Source organism: Equus quagga, chromosome 18, assembly GCF_021613505.1.
Source record: "Equus quagga isolate Etosha38 chromosome 18, UCLA_HA_Equagga_1.0, whole genome shotgun sequence".
NCBI classification, from domain to species: Eukaryota; Metazoa; Chordata; class Mammalia; order Perissodactyla; family Equidae; genus Equus; species Equus quagga.
In genome coordinates, this window is record NC_060284.1 from 49,824,776 (window position 1) to 49,848,603 (window position 23,828).

The following is a 23,828-nucleotide window of genomic DNA, read 5'->3' on the forward strand; positions in this document are numbered from 1 at the left end:
GTCAAAAAAAAATCTTAGATATTAGAATCATTTGCGGCCTTCCAAAGGGCCACAACAGATAAACAGATATACAGTATATGATGTTAAAATTGGGGGTGGGGGGACTAGGAAAAAAAGCCTTAAAAGGTTCTTTTTGGGTAAGGGGTAATGATAAAAAGATTGAGAAACACTAAGATAACTTATACAAGTAAAGTAATTCTTAGCCTAGTATCTAGCACTCATAATACTCATAAATGTTGGTTGAATTGAATAGAAATATTTCCTACAAATGTTGCCTGTATTAGTATATATCCAAACTCACAGGTCTTGAAAATCAAGTGTGCCTCAGCTTTGGAAATTCCTTCACCTATGCCTGATGTGCTGTTATGAACTCAAAGTCTACGCCTCCACAGGGACAAAGTGAAAAATCCTACAGAGCCAAACAGTAGTCTCATGAGAAAGTTTACCTGACCTACATCCAGACACCAGACAGATTATTTCTTTTAAAAGTACAATGCTATCATTATTTCACGTATTCTTGCATTCTTACATCGACAAAAACAACAACAAAACTCAGAAACCCTCATCATGTGGATGATGCTAGTAGTGCGTGTGAAAGTCTTAGCCTCCTGGAGCCAATCCTCAGAAGCATGCTCTATCACCAGCTACACTGCTGGGACTGGATTTGGTCTGTTTATCTGTTTTCCTCTGGATTATATGCTTTTGAGAACAAACATAATTATTAAAATCATCACCATCACAGTAATCACCCAAAAATCTTTTCCACACAAAGGATAACTTTCATGAAGTCAATGACATCTCACAACATTGATTACTTTTATGGCAACAAGGGAATAGTTTATTGTTAAAGAAAAAAATGTAATGTTCTCATTTATTTTCTTGCTACCACTCATTAACTTAACAGGATCTCAGCTTTAGTGCAGACCTCCGCTACAGATCACCTCAACTAGATAAGTGGCATCAACCAAAAATAGATAAAGGAGGACTCAGATACGATTCTTTGTTCTAAGTGCAGCAACATCTGCTTCAAGAATTTCTTCTGTATATTAAAAAAAACAAAAACTAGCCACAAAGAATGGTTCTACCAGTCTATACCCCACACCCTGGGAGGATGTGAAGCATTTTAAGTGGCTGTTATGCTCTAAGGTAAAGGTCAGCCAATACTGCCCTCAGATGAAATCCACAGGCCACCTGTTCTTATACCTCCAGCCCAGGAGCTAAAACTGGTTTTTACATGGCTATGTTTTAAGTAGGTATATAAGTACGTACATAACATCCTCAATTTGCCTCTTGGCCAGCAAGCCTAAAACATTTACTGCCTGGCACTTGAACAAAATATTGCTGATCCCTGCTCTGAGGCCATGATGGCATTAAAGTATACGTAAGCAAAAACAATCCCAAAACACGTGCTTACAGTTTAGGTAACTTTTTTTGTTTATTTAGAAATCAGGTCAGTTTAGGAGCACTTGTAATGAACTATGTTTAATTTCAGAAAGGCAATCAAATGGTCAAAGGATCATCGTCAGTCGCCATACCTTTGCATAATTAGAACCAAAGATAATAAAATAATGGACATTACGGAAAAACATTATGGTGTCTAACCCTAATGTGGTGACTCAAGACAAAAACCACTACTTCCCTAAAAGATAGGACCATGGCCCAAGGGGCCAAAAAAAATCGTAGCTGTTACAATGATTTGTGGCCTTCTAAACCAGAGAAACTGAGTATCAAACAGGTATCCTGGAAGTTTACTCCAAGTGAAGACAAATGCATTCTGCAAATACATTACATTTACCCCAAAACCAAAAAGATGGAGGTAATAAGCACAAAGACCCTGTGAAACCTGAATGGCCCAGGCTGCATCTGTACTTAGCACCCAAGCTGATGTTCCAAATAAAATCTCCCCACTCTAAACAAAAAGAAATATTATAGCAGAAACCATGATATAAATCAAGACTCAAGTTTTCACAGTAACTCTGGGGAGGCACTTCACTTACTGATCTGAGTCAGGTCCAAGCCACACCTGACATGGCTACATTCTCCTGCATCATTCTGCTTAAAAAACCCATGCCTAGTGTTAGGTGAGATGTTTTTAAGGCATACTTGAACAAATATATATTAAGATTTCAAAACTTATACACATATATGTTTATATATATGTTCAAGATTGTCCTAAAAACATCATATATATAATTTTTTTAATCTTAAGAGTTATGAGTATGTTTTTCATCTGAATAAGAATAAAAATATAATTAGTATATTTTTGTTTTACAAAAATCTCTCACCCAAGACTTCAGCATGTTCTCAGGTCTTTTTGATAGAGTGGCTCCCCAGAGACCTGTCCTCTGGACCAGCCAGCCCTGGCTCTTCCCTAGACGTTAACCTTGAAAAAGCCACTTTACCTCTCTGAGCCTCAGCTTCCTTACGTATAAAAACAAGATGTTAGACCACATCATCCCTAATATTCCCTTTTGCTCTAAAATTGTATGAATCCAACTCCAAAGCCCCTTGGATACTAATATAGAGTAGATTTCCTTTATGAGGAACTCAAAAGAATTTCCAGACTATTTTGTTTCATGGAATGTTACAAAATAAAAATGCATAGCTAGAGTTAAAATACTTGGTCTTTCAAATTGCCTCACAAAAGCCCTGGTTTTTTTTATTCTGCTTTTGTGTGTGTGTGTGTGTGTGTGTATTCACCCACATTGGTTCCTTGAAGGTTGGTACCGAGAATGAAAAGAAATAGTGCTGAATCTTTAGATTGTCTAAAGGGGTCTAAGAAACAACTTTTAGTCCCAGTCTATATTCTAATCAGTTATATAATACAGGGTAAGTCACTTGGCCACATTAAATCTCAGGCTCCTCACATATAAAACAAGATGAGTGGGACAGGTGCTCGCCAAAGTCCTTTCAACCTCCTAAGTATGATGACTCTACAATTTCAGCTTTTGAATTCCCTCTGCAATATCGTCCAAGGATGTAATGACGCTTGCTGATCTTAATGCCTGGGGTCAGTGGTTGTATAAATCCTGACCGTCACACTATCCAAGCAGGGTCTGCCTGGGGAAAGAAGTGTGCCTTGTCTCTCTCCTTTTATATCCCTCACACTGCCTACCTATTACCCTTCTAAGTGCGCAGACAGTTCCATACGTGCTTGTGTAAATGAACTGTTGCACAACTCACACTTTCAGCTAACCCCTCACAGGAAGCATAAGGAAGCTAAGAACAAGCAAAGGAGAAAACAACAATATATTTAAACAAGACACAGAAAATAAAAAGGAATCCTGAACTTAAAAGGGAAAGAAAGGTCTTACCATCTTCCCCAAAACAACTGGCCAACATGGGAGCCCATTTTCTTCAAGCACAGAGTGGTTGTAGACACTGCAGTCTCTTTTTGAAATCTGACCTGCTGATAAACTACACAAGGCTAAAAATGACTCCTGTGTGTGTAAAACAATGCTTTGGGAAGAGACGCACCAAAGTGAAACTCACGGGGAATCAACCACTTAATTAAATTCATGTAGGACTTTTCCCACATATCATTTTTATATATCCTCTCAACACAGCATAAACGCTTGTCTTACTCACTTCCCCAGCTCATGACGCTCTCATTAATTCTTATAAAATTTGGGAAAGAATAGACGATGTCCCATAATTAGAGACGTTGCTTCTGTGGAGACTAATTATCAACTCTGATAGTCAGTGTCAGCTTTTGCCTGGGAGGAAATGAGTCAACTTTTCATTAGTAATCAAGGTCTGTCCATTTTTTAAGAGTGACCCAGAAATTCAAGGCCATGAGTTTTAGCAATATGAGACAGAGACTCAAATACCACAAACATTATATACAAATAGGACTAAGACAGAAAAACTTAAGTCAAAGAAGTTCCTGAGGTACTTTTCAGGATGACTGAGGTTTCAGAAGGGGGCAAGTTGCCCAGTAAAATAATTCCTCAAGGAGATGTGTCTGGCTTACACAACAAGAACCAGCATTTCAAAATTTTAAAGGGACAGGCAGTTAAATGGCTAAGGCGCTACCAGGGTCTAGGCAAGAGAATCATAACTACTGTCAAAAGTTTTCCACACAGAACAGGCAGCCCTGGTTTATTCTGGATAATTGAGGGTTTGGATATGTACTATATAATCAGAGGAAACAAGCAGTAAAGGACATGAGCTAATTTGGGGTAACCAAAGACTTGGCTAGCAGATGCTTGGTTACTCTGGATCCCTGAAATGAACTGGGTCAAGCCAAAGATATGCTGGAAAAAAGAGATTTGAGGTTGGGATACCTGAATTCTCAGCTAAGAAAATGCACTATGAAAACTGATCCTGTTCTTAGCGTCTCTGTTTTTATATCACTCCTCCTATCCCAACTCATTCTTTTTCTTGCCTCAGAGATTCATGGATTCTGAGATTCCTTATAAATGGTGTTCACAAACTTATCTGGCTGCTTTGTTCTGGAAGCAGCACAAGAATCAACAGTCAAGACCAAAAAGGTTGGGGGTCCGCGGGTGGGGGCAGGTGACTGCTCCCAGCTTCCCTCTCCTCCTGTCCCCTGGTCTTCCCCTTCACTCCTCACTCTAGACATTCTATCTTCAAGGATTCAAGCCACCATGTGCTAAAGGAATGATTTTTTAAATCACTTACCTGTCACTGTGAAACCAGATTAATCCACATACTGGTTTAGTAAAACCTCACACAAACTGGAGTATAGACAGAAGAGAGCAACCAAGATGTAGAAAAGTTTTGAAACTATGTCATTAAGAAAAAAAAGGATGAAGATACTGGTAGCAATTATTCCAGGAAGCAACAGCCCTTCTAGTCCCATCAGTTTCCCCACCTCCATCCTTCTACTTATCTATCTTCTAAGCTACCACTAATATTCTCAGATTTATAATCTAGATAATCCACCAAAAATCCTCTGATTTTAGTCTTCAGTCCCATAGTAGTTGCTCCTTTGTCTGAATCTCCATAGTTCTTATCTGTGCCACTACATGGGCAATGATAGACTGTTTGAATTTATACATATATGTATGCCTTATCTCCTCAACAAGATAACAAGCTGTCAGAGGACTGCCACCATGTCTTATGCAGGAGAAACACAACATCCATTAGCAGACACTTTGGAGGTGTATATACTTGTGAGTAAGGAAGTCAGACAGCTCAGGCCTCTTGGACCTTTATGTATATTCACAGTTCTGAGCACAGTATTACCATAGGACCCAGCTCAATAAGTACCAGTTTGATGAAAATTAAACTTTTCTTTGAAGAGTGCTATGGACTGAATGTTTGTTTCCCCCAACCAAAATTCCTATGTTAAAACCTTAATCCCCAATGTGATGGTATTTGGAGGTAGGGCCTTTCGGTGGTAATAAGATAGATGAAGTCATAAGGGTGGGGTCATCATGATGGGATTAGTGCCCTCATAAGGAGATGAAGGGACCAGAGCTTTCTCTCTCCACCATGTGAGGATATACAGTCACACACCACACAATGACATTTTGGTCAACAGCTGACCGCATATACAATGGTGGTCCCATGAGATTAATACCATATAGCCCAGGTGTGTGGTAGGCTATAGCATCTAGGTTTGTGTAGGTACACTCTATGACATTCACACAATGACAAAAATGCCTAATGATGCATTTCTCTGAACATGTTTCCATCATTAACTGACACATGACTGTAGTAAGAAGGCGGCCATCTGCAAACTAGGAAGAAGGTCCTCACAGGGAACCAAATAGGCCAGTACCTTGATCTTGGACCTCCCTGCCTCCAGAACCGTGAAAAATACATGTCTGCTGTTTGAGCCACCCAGTCTGTGGTAGGTTGCTACAGCAGCCTGGGCCGACAAAGACAAAGAGTAAGGATCTACAGTGCTTCAGGGTCTATCTGAATTTCAGTGTTCAGGACACATGATACAGACATAGTAACTGCAGGAAAGTGGCCTGAATCTATACAGATTTAGTACCCTAACTGCTACTGTTCTACATAAGTCCTAATCAGGTTACTTTCTCATTAACACCTACCTTCTCCTCACACTTACATGAAAAAAAAATTGGACATAATGTTCCAGTTGGATGTGTTCGCTCAGTAATACTACGTGTCCCTTAAATAATGTCTTTATTAGTCTTTACTTTCACCTGTCTTTCATAAAGCCCTTTCATAAAGATCCAAGTAGGAGACTATTTAGAGGAAGAACATTTTAAACAGAAGGTAACAGCATTAATAAAGGAAGGCTGAAGGCACTAGTATAAGAATCAGTAATACATTTTTAGTCAGACTATAAAGTGTTAGTGAAGATTACTGATGATGAATAAATAAGATATAGAAAACTTTGGGAAATCCAGAGAAATTGTAATTTACCTTACAATGAGATCAAAAGTAAAACACAACTAATACAAATATGAAAACAAAACACACACACATAATGATGGGGGTGGAGGAGTCAGTAAACTTAATTCCTAGCTACCAAATTCCTGGCTACAGGATGTTGAGAAGAGGGCTTAGCAAAAACCCCCATCACTCCCACAAATCTATGCTGGCTTAACAAAGAAAAAAGCACTTAGAAATTTTTAGATAATTACATTTTTATCACATTCTGAAATCCCCCCACCTCTTTGTATGCTATCTCGCTAGCCTCAATGAAAGACAGATAGCCAAAATTTAAAATAAAGGATTTAATTAAGCTACTCCAGATCTTGAAAGAGAAATATTTCTTATCCTGCTTAATCACAAGGAAAAAGGGGAAAAAAGAATTCCTAGATGAAATTAATGGTGCTGACATGCCACAATGAAACAATAAGAAAGCAGCTTTATATAGGATTATGGTTAACCTGGGGACTATGTTGAAAGAAGCCTAACTAAACTCACGTCTATTCATGCCAGGTTTGCAGGCCAAAATGAGTTGATCTGACTTATTGGCAGTTACCCAAGACAGGCAAAAGGATACAAGCAGAACCTAAGAACCACCTTCTCCTATTCTCTACCCAACACTGAAGTTTATAAAGATTCAAACCTAAAGAATAAAGACTGGTTCAAAAGAGTAAGAGAATCCTGTTGTTATATATTGACAAGAAGCTGCTAATCAGGACCTCCTTTACGAAAAATTCCTCAGGGACACTTAACATATTTGTTAAAGGATTTTTCAAGGACATAAGTGTTAATAAGAAGAGTCACTGAGGAATGGTACATTAAAGGGTCCTGATCTTAAGTCCCAAACAAAGAAAGCCTCACAGGATACACATCTATACATCTATAACTCGCTATGCAAACGTACAGTGCTGTGTTTAACAACCTGTGACTTTTGTGCTGGCAGCAACATTTACCATGTATCAGAAGTCGTTGAATTTAACCTGTCTCAATTTCACAGCTGCATAAAATCTGTCTGGACTTGCTCATCTTCCATTAGGAAAAAGAAGTGAGAAGTTTCAAGTTTTTCAATTGACTTTTCTCCACGAAAGATCATTTTAATAGATAATATCCTCTATCCCCACCTTCACTGCCCTCTTCTTATATTTCATCTGCAGTAATTGCACTCAGCTTTAAAATCAAAGATCACTTCTCAGAAATGCAGCATTAGCCAAGCCTGGCCATGTACACTCATGTAACTACAAGTAGGCTCAATACTCGAGTATTACGTGAACTGCCCAGGCCTACCTAATGCTACAGTCTCTACTTTAAAATTAGGAACTATATAAAGCAGAGTTTTAATCATATTCCTGATCTGAAAAGCCACTTTTCATATACTTTCAAATGCTCTACACTTCCTTTTCAGAAGATCCTGTTTGAATTGCCACTTTAAAGTAGGTAATTTTGTCCCATTTTACTGATAGGCAAACTGAGACGGAGCGATAGCACATTTTCCGAGAGCACATCTCAGGTCCACTACTCAAGAGTTATGTGACCTTGGGCAAATTATTTCACCTCTGAGTTTCCATATACTTGTTGATAAAACAGGGATATTAAGACTACCTTATATGAGGACTAAAATAACACCTGTAAAGAGCTTAATTGGGCACAGAGTTTGGCACATAACACATACTCAATAAATGTTAGCTAGCACAGTATTCTTTAAGTCGCTAAAGGCCAATTTCTAACAGGAATTAGGGCTCAAACTCAAGTCGATGTGGCATAAAAACCTATGTTGTCTCCATGTCACCAGGCAGGGCTCTTCTAGATGCCTTAATCTACTCACGAGTACCAAACTGAACCATATCGGAGGCTGAGGCCAAAGAAAAAAATCAGTACTACTGATTTTCTCTTTATTCAAAATTTGGATTTTTTTATCATAGTTTTTTTTTACATTAATTTTGATTTTTGGAACTACTGCATTAAAGTATTATTTATCTTGATTATTGAGTTTTGGGCACCATCTTGAATTTTATACCTAAGATGAATGCCTCACTTACCTCACGCTGGTCCCAGCCCTATGTCATTGGTGGTTCCTGCACCAAAATACCATGTTACAGTCAGTCATTTCACAACTTACTCTACAATACTCTAGTAAGACTCATTCTGAACTCCTTTAAGAAGTCCAGGATAATGAATTGGTCATTATTTTATTACTTCCCCAAGAGGTATGAAATAACGTCAAAACAATATTGAATAATTCCTACTACCACAGACTTGAGGTATGTTATATGTGGTACACATAAACAGCAATACAATAGATAATTCCTGAATTAATAACTCCTTAAGCATCACATTAAAAAAAATTACTCCATGAAAGGTATTTAGTAAGCCAAAAGACAGCATTCCTCATTTTATGGTAAAGATAAAAGAGCTATCGAAAAGGGGCCAGTATCTTCCAGAAAAATTGCATTATAATGTTCTGCTAAATAGGCAGTCCACTTGAAGGAACGTTGCTGACAGAACCACTTTGAGCATAGAAGAGAAAGTGATTTAACAGTTGATGCTTTTCCCAGTGTACTTCTTTGATCTGACACGGCCCCTGAACAGCAGTGAGTCCATTAACAAGGTGAGTAAAAGGGAAAAATACTAAATCAGTCATGACTTTTGAAAATGTCTTTCTAGGGGAGCACCACCACAACACAAACATTGATGAAGAATCCTCTGCTATAAGCCAGGCTCTGGAGGATTCTGAGAGCCCCTATTCTCACTTGACTATACAGAAACTTATCAAGAGGACAAAGAAGAGAATGGCTGCAATTTTCTTGGATGGCTTTAGGAGGCCTGGACCACCAACATTACTCCCTAACCCTGGCAAGGAAAATTGTTAGTTGTTAATGTTTAATGTTTCTTACAGTTAGCAGACAAATTTTAGGTAAAATATGGCACAATGTTGTATTTTATAACATTTTATAATGATTGACTTTAAAATGCAGTTTCTAGTTAGATGCTTTGGCAAAAAGTAGAGATTCTCAAATGTAGTCACTCATCCACAAGAACCTATAAAACTCATGGTGACTTTCCATTGTTTAATAAACACTATGCTAGCTACCTTCTAAGTGGTATGTAGACAGTTTTGAAAGCCTCCTTTATAATTATAATTTTTATCATTAAAAATAATGGCAGAGTAACATATATCAGACCAATTCTCTTGCTTATAATAATTATCAACGCTGGACAAAATATTAAAGGTACCAGAGAGCAACCAAAAGAGGGCAGAAACTGGAAGGGATATTAGCATCAAAAAAAGAAAAGCCAACTATAGGAAACCTACATTTATACAGCTTTTTCCTTGAAGGTATTCCCCAGCCCATGCAGCACAAGAGGAACAGAATGCAAGCAGAAAATGGAAGTCTTACTGGGCTAAGGAGTCAAAGGTATCTGGAACTGTCAAAGCTGCTGGAATTTGAGGGAGAGAAATCCTGGAAAAGACAGAACCACAGAGGGGTAGCCCTAAAAACAGCATACAACTCCACTCAAATCCTTAAATGATTCCTGACTGTGCATGAACAAGACGATACTTAGGAACCCAAGGGAAAGCAAGAACTGGAAGGCCAAAAGGCTGAGCAGGGTTCTTAGGAGTCAGAGGTATGCATTCAAGTCCCACCAAATTAGAGGAGCTTGGGAAAAACCCAGAGCTTGGGAACACCTCATGCTTTTCACTGAACCCCCTGAGGGGTCATATCTTGGGAGTAAGGACCATATCCCAGGACAAAGACATACACCATCAGACTAAGGGCAAAACAGACCACCATGGCAAAGCCTAAAACCAAGTTTCCACAGAATCACAGTGATCTTCCAGTAATGTAACCGCCTGCTAGAACAAAACTCAACATTCTTTAGTGGAAGATAAACTTTAAGATGCATCACCTATAATGTCCAGTAAATAATAAAAGCTACTATAAATGTGAAGTAAAGGGAAAGAGAAAGAGCTGCTGACAGAAACACACCCAAAGACAACCCAGATGTTAAGAATTGGCAGGCAAGGACTTTAAATAACTATGATAAATATGTCCTTAAAAATGCACATTTTGCAAATCGTGACCTCACCCACCCCCAACATTCTAGTGAACTTGAGTTGCCCATGATTTTTAATCAAATTGGGATTTGGAATGGTTTATCTTGAAAGCCTGAGACAAACAACTTGAAAGTGATTAATGACAGCCAAACTTAATTATATATTTATACCTCCCAGTAGGACAAGGGAGAGAATAAAATGTCTTATCTCTCTGTAGTGAGAGGGCTTTATTAAGATCTGACAACAACTATTAAGGAGCAATAATTGAGTTTTACGCAAGATTACACAGGTTCTCCTTGTCTGGCATCTCAATCTAATCACAGACTGACAGAATACTCAGGCTCCTAACAGTGAGAAAAAACAGGTGAGCTGTGCACAAAACTAACCTTTGAAAGTACTTATCCTCCTCTGTCAATGTGAGCTTATCAAGGATTTCTATAATTTCTATAAACAACCATTATATTTTAGCTGAAACAGCAGCATTATGCTCTTTAAACAGATAGTCAGATACCTTCTACTCTGAAACATTTTCCATTAATTCCCACCCCACCCCCCAATAAAAGGAATTTGGCTTCAATTTTCTTAATCCACTAAGCAATCTCGTGAATAAAACATAATCATATGCTCTGCATGTCTGATGTAATTTTTATAAACCTTCTAAATGTCCTAATATTCATTTACCATTTTGTGAAAATAATATTTACTGAACAAGTTGGATTACCTTCTTTCCCCAGGGAAAAAAAGCAAAGTTGATGAAGATACACTGAAAGGTCTGCCAAGCAGATGTTATTTCTGCTAAAAATTTTGCTTAACCTTCTATGGAGGTTGGCATGGCATCGCACAGATCTTTGACTTTACCTCCCTAACACTGTTCTTGCTTTCCCTATGTCCACTTATGTTGACACTGCCACTCTTGAAGATGCTAATATTGCTTTTACTGAGGTAGAGGAACACTCTTAAGTTTTACAAATTTTGTTGTTCATATTGGTGTGCCAAGAGGATGGCCTCAACCGTTTTTTTCCTTACCCTCCCTTCTCAGGGGGCTTGCTTCCCTCACAACAGGATTGGAGAACATCTGAGGGACCTACCCTAACTATATCCATAAGCAACCCATCCCATTGACAGTGAAAAAGTATCCAGGGACAGAATTCAGGCAGCTCCATTGTTGTCAATCACAAAATGAGTCCCTGTTTCTCTGAGTGCCTCTTCCAGAATTGGGGAAACTTTGTCTTTCTCACCTTGGTTGGAGAGTCTGATAGCGGCAGGCCACAAATTTGTTTTCTCCCAAAAGTTACCCTCAGTGACCTCTCCTGGTGCTCAAAGATTGGTCTCCTCTAGAAATCCTCTCTCCCCATACCAGACTACAAATACGTAGACCAACAGTTAGACCTATTTGAAATTCTCCCTACATGAATCACCAAGTTGAATTATCTCCAAATAGAAGTAAATCGCCTTTCTGTATAGTACTACTATCCTGGATACTGCGTGAAGCAAATAAAATTCTCAGAGAGAACCAGCTTCTTCTTATTTAAGACAAATAGATTAAAAAAACATGTGAATGATGGTATCTATTGACCACCTTTTGGTTCCAGAAACAAACAGCTGAGCGCTAGCTATACACCAGGAACTGCACCAGGCATTCACTATACAAAAATGCTTAAGACCAAGACCTCACAATCCAGTAGGAGAAACAAACATATCAACAAATGACCCTAGTGTGATGGGTTAACTACCACAAGAGAGCTGAATAATAGAATAAAGCAAGTAGCTAAGACACCAGATGCCAAAAAGGGACTGAAAAGATTTCAGTGGCCAATTCTAAGGTATTAAGTTCCTTCCCTTATTATCTGCTGTTGCGTTTCCAATCTTAGAGGTGAATGCATCACGTTTTTGTTTTGTTTTGTTTTGTTTTGCTTATCCAGCTAGAAAAGCTAAATGAGCAGCCCATAATCAGTTACATAAAAAATTTCATTTCCAATGTTATCTTTATTCCAATCCAAACAGCCTATTGTTAAGCTTTACTGTCATCGCAGCTTAAAATATTTTCACTTTGGTGAAGAAAATTTTTTCTGACTTGGAAAAATTCTTGTTTATGATATTAAAGAACTTAGATCCTGGTGCCAGAATGGACTTGATTGGAACAAATGTCATTATTATATTTATAGTATTCAATTAAATATCCAGAGAAGAAACAAAAATGTGTTGGATAAACTCAAAACTGTTTATCAAGCAAGTACCTCTACCAAAGCAAAGAACAAATATACCCCATACGAGTGGTAAAGAAAGTAAATTTCATATGGTCAAATCTTATTTTCCATGATATAAATAGAATGGATACATGTTCCTACCAAAAATTTTCAACTGAGGTAGAAGGAAAAAAATGGTCCATAGGAAACCTAGAGAAGCTCTTTATGAGATTATCTCATAGGCTTCCTCAAACAAACAAAAAGTATGGCTAGACTAGATGGTCGGAGAGAAAGAAAGAAACGCTCTTGAGAACTAGCCTACGCTCCCTAGTCCTGTTCCTGATCCTTACTCTTTTAAAACTCATGTAACAACATTCACCCACAGCCCCTAATCCCCACTCCATCCCTACAGGTTTACGTGCATCTTCCTCTCTCACAGTCTCTCTCTCAGATTTGGATTTTTTACAATATAAAAAAATACTTTCACATGGCTGTAATATTCACTTGTACTAGGCAGAATTAAAGTTAATATCTATTTGGTTTGACTTAAAAATGAGATCATAGCTAACATACTGAGAAGTGATTCTAAGGCTTTGCCTTAAACTGAAAAATGCATAAGAATGTACTTAATATATATATATTAACTAGCCACTCACTGAAAAGTCTTTTTCACAGTGAAAAAGATAGTAAGATAAGAAGTTCTTATTAACCATTTATCTGACATCCACATCCTTTCATCCTCATCCCAGCTACAAACTCATCTGAAAAGTTAGAGAACCAATAACATTTCACAGCAGTATTAAAAACGGAATAGTAGAACCAAATCTTGTCCAGTGTCCTACTGAGGAAAAATAAATATACAAAAAAGAAAAAAACCCAGAGAAAAACTTACTTGCAGTATCCTGTGCCATTGTGGTAGGTAACACATATTCCTTCATTTACACAGGGCTCATAGCCGTCCCGACATTGCAATGCTAAAAATAAAAACAAATGCACATTAGAAATAAGTAACTGATCATAACCTTCAGACATCAAAGAAATGTTATCCACTCCAGGCCAACATTCATTCCCATGTCCAACCTGATCTGAGTTTCCCTTTAGAGTTTTAAGCAGTTTTTTATCTTTTTGTTTTTGGGGTCATAGAAACACGGAAGCTCATCCCAAAAGTCTCTTCCCACAGTAACCGTTTTGTGGTCTTGATGATGTTCTTAATTCTCTGCACCTCTATCTCCCCAGCTGTTACATCCTTATCTCATAATGATACTAAGAAAATTAAAGCTATAACCCCATGACATGCCATGAGCCTCTTGGAATTTGGATATTTCAGATGAATAATACAAGGATTCATCAATGGAGATTTAGAAAGACTCGGGTAGATACTAGGTGACCGTGATATTAATGAATTACTTAAGCCTTCAGGTGAAGTTTCAGAACAGGACACTTCAAGAAGTAATCAGAAACATCGCCAGTACTCTTTCAACAAACAGTAGTTGAGAGCCTAGTACGTACCAGGCACTATATTAGAAGTCAGGGGGAAAAGGGGAAATGGAACACATAGAGAAATGAATAAAACACAATCTCTTACTTCAAGGTGTTCACACAAAGATGGAGGGTAGACCATGAATAGAGATTGTAGAGGAGCAGACATTAAAGTAAACGAAATGAAAAGCGAATTTTATACAAACAGATAAAACAATAATTCTCAAATTCTTGAACCCCAGTCGCTTTACAAGGCAATGAAAAGTCATATCACCACACTAATCCCTCCCAGAAACAGACAACTCAGAAATAAACAGCGGTAGTGGGAACATTCGCTGATTTCAGCCAAAAGAGGAGGAAGGCCACCCAAAGTCTGCCATTCACTCGCTGGATAGTTACAATACCTTGATTGTTTAGCTTTTAGAGTTGGAATTTTCATCACCAAAATGCTTATCAAGGATCCTAATAACAACTGGAAAGACAAGACAGAAAGAAACCTAGCCAAACAATAAAAATCAAAGTTGAAGTTCACAAACTTTTTCTGGAAGATTATTAAGACGTCCATCTCCTAGGATGGTTCATTACCTGAAACCAAAACTGAGAAGTCTCCTCCTCTGAGTTTCCTCCAGCCACATCACTCTGAATAAACTGTGCAATACCAGAGGCTCTGGGCCTGCCATTCTTGGGCATCGAAACCAGCTTCTTTTCACGGCAAGGCCCAGGCACAAGCTGGATGCTAGAACAACTCCATTAACAATTACTGCATAAGAACCCTCTATCTGCCCAGTACTGTTATCAAGTGATGGAACCATTGAGAACATGCTCAAAGAAATTTCATCTCTTAAGACAGTAATATTTTTAAAAAATAGTAATAACAACAGCAGCTAACACTTAGCACTAACTAAATATCAGGTATTGTTCTAAGCACTTTAGATAGACTAACTCAATCTTCCCAACAACCCTATGAAGTAATTTCATTACGCCCATTCCACAGAAAGGATAAGTGACCTGCCCATTGTCACACCAGTGAGTGAAAGAGCAGGACTCTGAACCTAGGCGGTCTGGATCCTGTGAGAGTGTCCGTGCTCTTAACTACAGTGATACACTGCTTCCCACCACCTGACATTGTGCTTCTCAGGACAGGCAGGATAGGTTTTATTATACTCATTTACTAGAAAGTGAAGGCCAAGGAGGTTAAGTGACCTCCTCGTGGGCATCACACCACTAGCTGTGGCAATGTTGGGCCTGGGACCCAGGTCTGTTACTGAGTCCAGCCCTGTCTCCATGACAGCTGCTGAGGTCACACAAGCAGTCACTAGGCTGCAGCCTGAACAGGCAGATTCAGGAAGAGGGTCATCTTGTTGTCCATATCCCACTTCCCTGTAGGGCTCCAATGCTCTCTCTTCCCACACTGATAAGCCCAATGCAACAACTATAATTAAAACAGTTAATGTCAGGTTATTTCCTCCATACTAAAGTTCTCAAACTGATTTTTTTATTCTCTTTAGACACTTTTATTAGTTTCAATGAGAACTTCCTGACTTTTTTCTATTTGCTTTTTTTCTTTAAATAAAAAAGAAAGTCTCTCAGTAGGAAAGGAATGTCCTGCAGGCACAGAGCAAGCTGCAGCTCTGTCCTCTCCCTTCAGGAATCCTGGTGCAGTGGAGGGAGTCAGGAGACCTGAAAGCCCATCTATACCACTTACTAGCTGTGCTACTGCAAACAAAGCACAGCCTCACGGGGGCTCAATTTCCCCACCTGTAAGCCAAACGAGGGTGAACCAAATGTTCACGAAGGTCCCCTGTGATGCAAGATTGACACTGCCCTCATTAAAAGTATATGAATGGCATGCCTGGTACCTGGAAAAATCTACCCAGAAGAGCATAAGGACCCAGCCACCCATGACTCAGAAAGCCATGGGTGCAAAAAATCATAGTCTGTTCCTATTAAGTGTCCTGGCAAATCATTACAGTGACAGGTTCAGAGAAATACAAACAACCCAAAGTCAATATGTGGCAATCAATCTAGCAAATAACTTTACAGCCTGGCCTTAGTGAACTAATCAAATTCAGTGGTCAAAAAGGAGGTGGGCTTACAGGGCTAATTATTAATGCCATTTGGCTGATGTGTAGGATCACTCTACCTTGAACCTTTAACATTTACTGAGCTACGGTTCTCAAACTTCAGTGTGCATCAGAATCATCTGGAGGGCTCATTAAAACACAGATTGCAGGACTCCATCCCCACAGTGCTGACTGAGCAGGTCCTGAGGGGCCTGGGCATGTGCATTCCTAACTAGTTCCCAGGCGATGCTAACGCTACCAGTCTGAGGAACCACATTTTGAGAACAACTACTGTCCTAAAGCAGGAGTGTCCACCTTAAGGAATCTTCTAAGACTATATAATCCACTAGAGGTCTTAGATGACCCAGACGATAATATATTGTATGAATAAACAAAAGAAAAACAAAGTAAAATTTGAGAGTCATGACTTTGCTCAGGGGCTATTTCTAAATGAGCACTGTAATTATTTGCCATTCAACAAGAGTTAAAACTTTGATAACTTAAAACCATGACAGTGAGACTGGGAAAGACCTCATTTCAAAATTCAATTTACTTTTTTTCCCAATGTACAATATTTAAATTTAACAACGAAATTGAAAGCAGCTTTATATTTGCAGAGTAAAAAAATGAAATGTTCAGTCACACCACAGAGAACTGATGCTTAAAATGTTTTAATAGACTCAGAAAAACTAGTCACTCATAAAACGAGTGACTTTTTTCCAAATTTTCACCTTAAGCCACAAACTGTGGTCACTCCATAAATACTGGCTGACTGAAATCAATCTCATATACTGTATTTGTGTATCTATATGTGCATGCCCTCTCCCCCAAAAAAGGGCATAAACGAAGAGAAGCAGTGGATTCCAATGTCATCACTCCATCACTTGGCAATGTGACACAAAATCTAGAAGCCAATTTTCAATTTTCACACATTTTCCATGCAGTGTATTTGGGAACCAGTCTTCCAATATTCAGAACATATTTACAGAGCATCTACTGTGTGAGGTACAGGCCATGATGTCAAGGATGCCATGATTAACAGAATAAACTCCTTGTCCTCAAGAACCTTATTTCTATTAGGAAAAGACAGATAAACGAATAAATAAGTAAATATTTTCAGACAGGGGTAAGTGATAGATTTTGATGGAAATAGAATCCAGTTATGAGATACAGTAATCACAAAGGCTGGAGGTGTAGGGATCTACTTTCGACAGGATGACTAGGAAAGGTCTCTCTCAGCAGGTATCCTTTGAGCCAAGAATTAAATGAACACGAATCATGAAGATACTGGGAAACGGTAATCCCAGGCAGAGGAAACAGCGAGTGTAAAAGCCTTGAGATGGGCATGAGACTGGTATTCAAGGTTTGTATGGATAGAGAGTATTAAGCAAGGGGGAAGAGTAGCAGGAGACAGGCCAGGGACGTAGGCAGGGTTAGATCTCAGCTTCTACTCCAAGTGTGAGGGTGAATTACGGGGCTGCTTTAAGCAAGGAAAATGACACAGATTTATTTTTGAAAAAAGTCAAAACTGTAAAATGTTGCAGTGAGTGAAAGGTTTTTTTCCATTCTTATATAAGCTTATTCAAGTCATCTGTTTTTAGACTAGGCTGAAGATATCCATTTTCTCAGGTCCCCCAAAATGGTTAAGGGTTTTATTCTAATGGCATCTAACCTCCCAGGAGCACCGCTTGAAACACGTCACTCCACTACTCTCTAATCTACAGTGGCTTTCAGTTCTTAATCAGTTCTCAGAATTTACTGTCAGGTTGGCTTCAGAAGAACCAGCTGAGAGGTCTATGCAGTACCTTCACACAGTGCCAAGCTTGGCACTTTTTTTTCCAGGGACAAGCCATTCATTACTTCTTGCTAAACCCTCATGCTCACCTGCAAGACTGCAGCCTACCTTACCCGTCCAGTATTACTTTTGAATGCAGTCTCTTGCTTGAATAGATCACCATCGAACTCAGTTCCATGCCTCCATGTGTGTCTCAGCTTCCTCTGATTGCTGCTTCCCCCCCCCCACCCCCCATCTAAATTCTACTCATTCGCCTGAGGTTCTGCTCACCTCCTACCTCACCGACAAAGCCCGGCCTTGACAGTTCTGGTCCTCACAGGCCAACTCCTACTCTCTAACAATCATAACTCAGTTTAGAATTTAATTCTATACTGTCTTCTAACTCTCTCTGCTTTTTCACTTTCAAGTTCCTAGAGGATAGAAAACATTTCCTTTCTGTATATTTGAGGCAATACAGTGTAGTGGTTGAAAGCACAGATGCTGAAATCAGGATCTGGGTCTGAATTCTAGCTCCACCATTACTATCTATCTCTGTATCCTCTTCATGCTTCAGTTTCCTCCTCTGTAAAATAATCTCAGAGCCCTGGTAAGAATGAACTGAATTAACACATTTAAAGAGCCTAGAACAATGCCTGATACCTCGTAAGAACTCAAAAAAAGGCTAGCTCACACAGTAGGTACTTAAATTCTTAGTCACTGATTCCATGATCAACAGTGCCTTTAGGGAAACTTGTCATATCAATCAAACCTCAGTCTAAACAAACTGAGAAACCTGGAAAAATAGAAGAGCCCTGGACAATGTAGGATGTGATATCAATAACTGGAATAAGTTCTTCCCAGTTGCCATCACTAAGAGTCTAATAAAAGATATACTGAACTACCACTACAAAAAAAAACAGAGGTCACCGCTCTTTAAAAATAAAAAGGTACAGCACTGCAGGCATAAGAAGTGAGTCACTAAAGGTAAAATCAACACTGTACATGAGCAAAAATGTCACTCAGTTTTAATACAGTTTTATTAACATTGTTGAACAACTACTATGAGCATGGCTCTCTACAGGGCATTGCATGGAAATCAAACATGAATAACACAAACAATTGCTATGCTGATGATCCATACAATCTACTGGAGGGAAGTTAGGGATGGGGACAGAAAGACTGTGACCTACCCAAATGACTCTAAGATAAACACAAACAAAATAAAAAGGGCTTTTTTTTTTTTTTGAGGAAGATTAGCCCTGAGCTAACACCTGCTGCCAATCCTCCTCTTTTTGCTGAGGAGACTGGCCCTGAGCTGACATCTGTGCCTGTCTTCCTCTACTTTTTATATGTGGGACGCCTACCACAGCATGGCATGCCAAGCAGTGCCATGTCCACACCCGGGATCTGAACCGGCGAACCCCGGGCCACTGAAGTGGAACGTGCGCACTTATCCGCTGCGCCACTGGGCCGGCCCCAAAAGGGCTTTTATTATATACCTTTAGCAGACCCTCTTAATCTGAGTCACTCCAGAAAAAAACCTTTAAGAAATACACTACGAACCCTTGTTGTTTAGCACTAACTAAAACTCAGTCCAGACAAGGTTCTAGCAGTTATTCAAGTTTATCAGCTTCTTTTGTATATAAATACTGCAAACAACAGAATAAGCTGTCATTGATTTTAACCAGTTCCAGTGCTCAGGAATTTGCTCATTTAGGGACAGGCCGAAGGTACACAAACTTGATGGAATCTTCCTTAAAATTTCCTCTAGGCATTTACATTGGTTTTCCTGGGCTTTTCAGTATCATGCCAGCTACGAATCACTGGTTTAAAAGCCTCTCTTTGTTTTAGGAATCTCTAACATGAGTAATTAAGCCTGCACCCCAGCTAGTGTAATCTGAGCAGCCTTCAATGTGTTTCACTTGTTGTATTAACATGTAATCGTTTTAAATTGGCATTACTTGTTGCTTTGTAGCCTCTTCAAATAAGCCTCTGTCTCTTTTCTATCTCACATGATTTTTTTCATATCCTGCTCCCTCTGTCTGCAGTGTGGTATCTGTGCTTATATATCCACTGCTCAATCAAAAGACATGTTAATGCCTTGAATGGCTGGGGTTCCTAAAATACGTGAAGAGGAGGTATACAGGGCCCTTTTAATTTTCTCTTCAACGTTTATGCAAATTTCAAGTAGGAGCATTTGAGGGAGACGAAGTCGGAGTTTACGCCCTAGGACCTTGGCTGTGGCTGGTTGCTGTTGCTTCAGGCACATGGTGTCTGGAAGAGGCTCAGTAAAATGAACAAAGCAAAGTTTTCTGAAATGACTGCTTGCATTACTACCAAAAATAGGAGAATTGAGGGCAGACAGGGAGACATCAGGGATTTGAAATAATTCTCGTAGCACCCCGCAATTTCAAACAACAAAGCTTTCACTAAATTTTTTATCCCATTTTTTGGGATCAAGCCATGAAAGGAAAAAATCCAAACAAACAGAAGAAGTGCAGAAGCTTCAAATCCCAAGTGGTACATTTAAATAAAAACAAAGTGAAGAAAACATCTGTCTTCCTCCCTGAAATCTGTCTTGATTAAAAGGCAAATAAATGCAGCAAGGGAGATACTAATTTTATTTTCCTGCCAGTGTTCTGAGGATTTCCATGCCCCTTACAGATATCATCTAAAAGAAAATGTGTTTCCTACTTATGAGATGCTGATACCAGAACCACAGAGATTAAAGTTTAGGCTACAGGGTTCATATAGGGTTCAGCAAAATATTACTACTTTTCAAAAACAGGTATGCCTTGATTTAAGAAAATATAACCAACAAAAACTGAAGTTATGAATAACATAAGGGTATTTTTGACATTACTAATAGAATTTTTGTTTTATAAAGATATTCATTCCAGTGACTTGATAAATCTAGAATAATCTTTCATTTTAAAAACTTCAATTTTGTCTTATTTCATAATACTGGATTTATTGCAAAAAACAAAATCCATCAATATTTGCTGTACTATATTGACATATACTATGCACTGTACTTTTTCCTTTCCATTTTATTTTTATCTTTTTAAAGACTGCATAATTTTTAATTTATTTATTAAATTTTAATTTCTTAGTTTGGGGATGAAAACGGATTTAACACTTCCATACGAAATGCAAAATTTGAAAAATCCACATATACTTATAAATTAGATGTGGCCCATTTGTTAATGATCACCTGTACACACATACACATTTTTCCACCTGGAAAATACTTCCCCTCCCTTTCTTTCTTCTCCATCTTGCTAACTCCTACTCATATTTCAAATCATAGATAAAGCCTTAGGAAGCCCTCAGAGACCCTCTAGTTTGATTTAGATGTTCCTCCTCTGTGCTCCCACTACATCCTGGGAAGATGTATTATGAGTACTGGCTCACCAATCTCTCTCTCCAACCTCTGTGCAAATTCTCTAAAGGCAGTGACCATCATCAGCTCATCTTTGTATACCCAGGACCTAGCACAGTGCCTGGATCACAGCAGGTATACTCAATACTCACAAGATGTTCAATGAACTATCTGTAACTAAGACAAAACCTATTCTCAAACTCAACAATCAGTTTATATGTTTAAAATGTTCCAAGGCTACGATTTTAGTAAGCATAAGGATACCCAAACATGACTGTGTCTAATAATTCTGATTTCATTTTGTGTAAGGAGTAGAAAAGTAAAATGAGAAGGAAAAAATGATGCAAATTTCCTGGCCTTTATTAGGGATGAAAAGTTGATAAGTGGAACTGTACTTTTCTAATCTTCATAAAACTAAAACATCTTTGGAAGTTCCTGCCCTAAAATTTGCATGAATGAAGATCTACCTTCCTCTACCCTCCTCCAAGAATCTTAAGCCATGTGTATTATGGTAAGACTTTGATTAAAATGGGTTGAATGGAAGCCAAAATAATTTACATCTAAATGACAAATGCAGAAAACAAGGTAATAAAAATTCCAAGCAAATGGTAAGCTAAGATAGTGTGTTTTCATTGTACGGTACCATTTTCCCTATGAGTAGATTCACTGATACACATGCATAAGCACCAATCTGATCCAAAGTATCCCAATGTATTTCTTCACTATAAGTATCTAACCCTTTGTAAAATGACACTGATTGAAATAATTACAGGATTTCCATGTCCATAAGGTTCAGGATCTTGGTGTAAAACAACCCAATAGAGGGTGAAGAAGCTATATCATATCTAGAAGTTAAATTATTCTCTATACAAAGGGCTACATATTTGTGCACAACTTAATGGTCAAAAAAGGCCAGTTGGAGGTGTTATTCCATTGTCTTATCTTATATCTTCTATTATCTGTTTTGTTCTATGAACTATATCTGTTCTGTTATCAGAGACGAATTCTGCCTGTCACTAATTTCCTGTGCTTTTTGCAAATGCTCCCTTTTAAAGCTTTTTAAAGACTATTTTGTTAAGTACAGCTTCATTTTTTAAAAAGCCCTTAATTTTAAATACATGCCTTTAAGTGCACTTGCTGGAAAAGAATTTTATAAATATATATAATCTTCTTGCTGCCCACCCAAAAGAAAGAAAGTGTTCTTTTAGCTTAAATGGTTCAGGACACTTTTTAAATGGAGTAGACAATTTCTATTGTTTGTTAATTTAGAGGTAGAGCCCAAAAAGAAAGAGTAAGGGATGAAATTATGTTAAAAATGAAAATGGAAAAACCTAAAATTGTTATATGTTATTATATAAAATCATGAAGACTTCCCAAAACCAAATGGGGAAAATCCAGAAAACAGCCCCAGATTTCCCCATGGGCATCCTTCCACCACAGCCTTTTTTACAAACCATTGGTTAGTAGCAATGAAGGCTACTCACAAGAATCAAGTCACCAGAACACCATAAACAATGTGCTGTGTTAATGGATGATGGGAGGTCTGAGTCCCACGTAAAGTCCCCCTACATGTATAGCTAACCATTCTCAAGTCAGGGTTTGCAGAAGCTAAGGTTCTAATATTTGGGTTATTTCTGTTATTATCTGAGTCACAGAGGTCTTACATCTTCAGCCAAAAAACAAACCCTATTCACCTGTTGACAATATTCAACTCAAAATCCCTGCACACATCACTGAGAATTGTGTAATCCCAAGAGTTCAAAAGGTCCTAAACGGGGGCTCATAACCAGAACATTCCAGATAAGTGTGGAAACCAGCACTGTGAGGAAAATATCTAAATCTGGAGATGGTAAATGCATATCGTTCCCATTTCCACAGAACATGCCTGGGGCAACAACCTTGGCACAGAGGAAGAGCGGACAGCAGGAAAATATCAAATTTTTATTAAATATTGAGAGGGGAAGAAAACAGGAAATATAGCCCCAAATTTCAATTTTATTTAGTTTGGTTTTCAATTGCTCCCTTCTTTTAATTTGTTTCTTCAAACACAAATCAGTGCCAATTCACGTCAACATAACTTGGGCCCCATGGTCAACAGAAAAAAATAATAATGCACCCTTTAAGATATTTGATGAAGAGCTTATAATTTCAATGGTCAATTAAATCCTCTTAAAAACTCCAGTCCTCCAACTCCATAAACCTTTCAACTACTCACATTTTTTCTTTACTGCGAGTGTAAGCAAGAATTTATCTCCAAGACTCCTTAGATTTCTGTGGAGTTCAGTAACAGCCATTTTAATAAAAACAGCCCAGCACACTAGTAAACAGTCACAATCAGGTTTGCAAATCCTGACGTCCATTCTTGCTCATCCAACTGATGCTGGATGAGCAAAGAAAGGAAGCAAAGACAGAAAATTTTGTATACATCAATAAATGACCATACCAGAACTTAAACTTTCCATGCTTGTGTCTTCAAACACAGAAAGGAAATCGAGGTTTCTCCATTTGCAGCAACACC

At 38.4% G+C, this 23,828-nt stretch overlaps 1 protein-coding gene across 1 annotated transcript in view; it reads right to left on the minus strand.

Annotated features, from left to right (window-relative positions):
- NOTCH2 (notch receptor 2) overlaps positions 1–23,828 on the minus strand; it is a 153,355-nt gene that overhangs the window by 101,526 nt on the left and 28,001 nt on the right. The window contains exon 2 of the mRNA XM_046645378.1: positions 13,505–13,586. Within this exon, the coding sequence (XP_046501334.1) occupies positions 13,505–13,586 (82 nt within the window). The remainder of the gene's footprint in view (positions 1–13,504; positions 13,587–23,828) is intronic.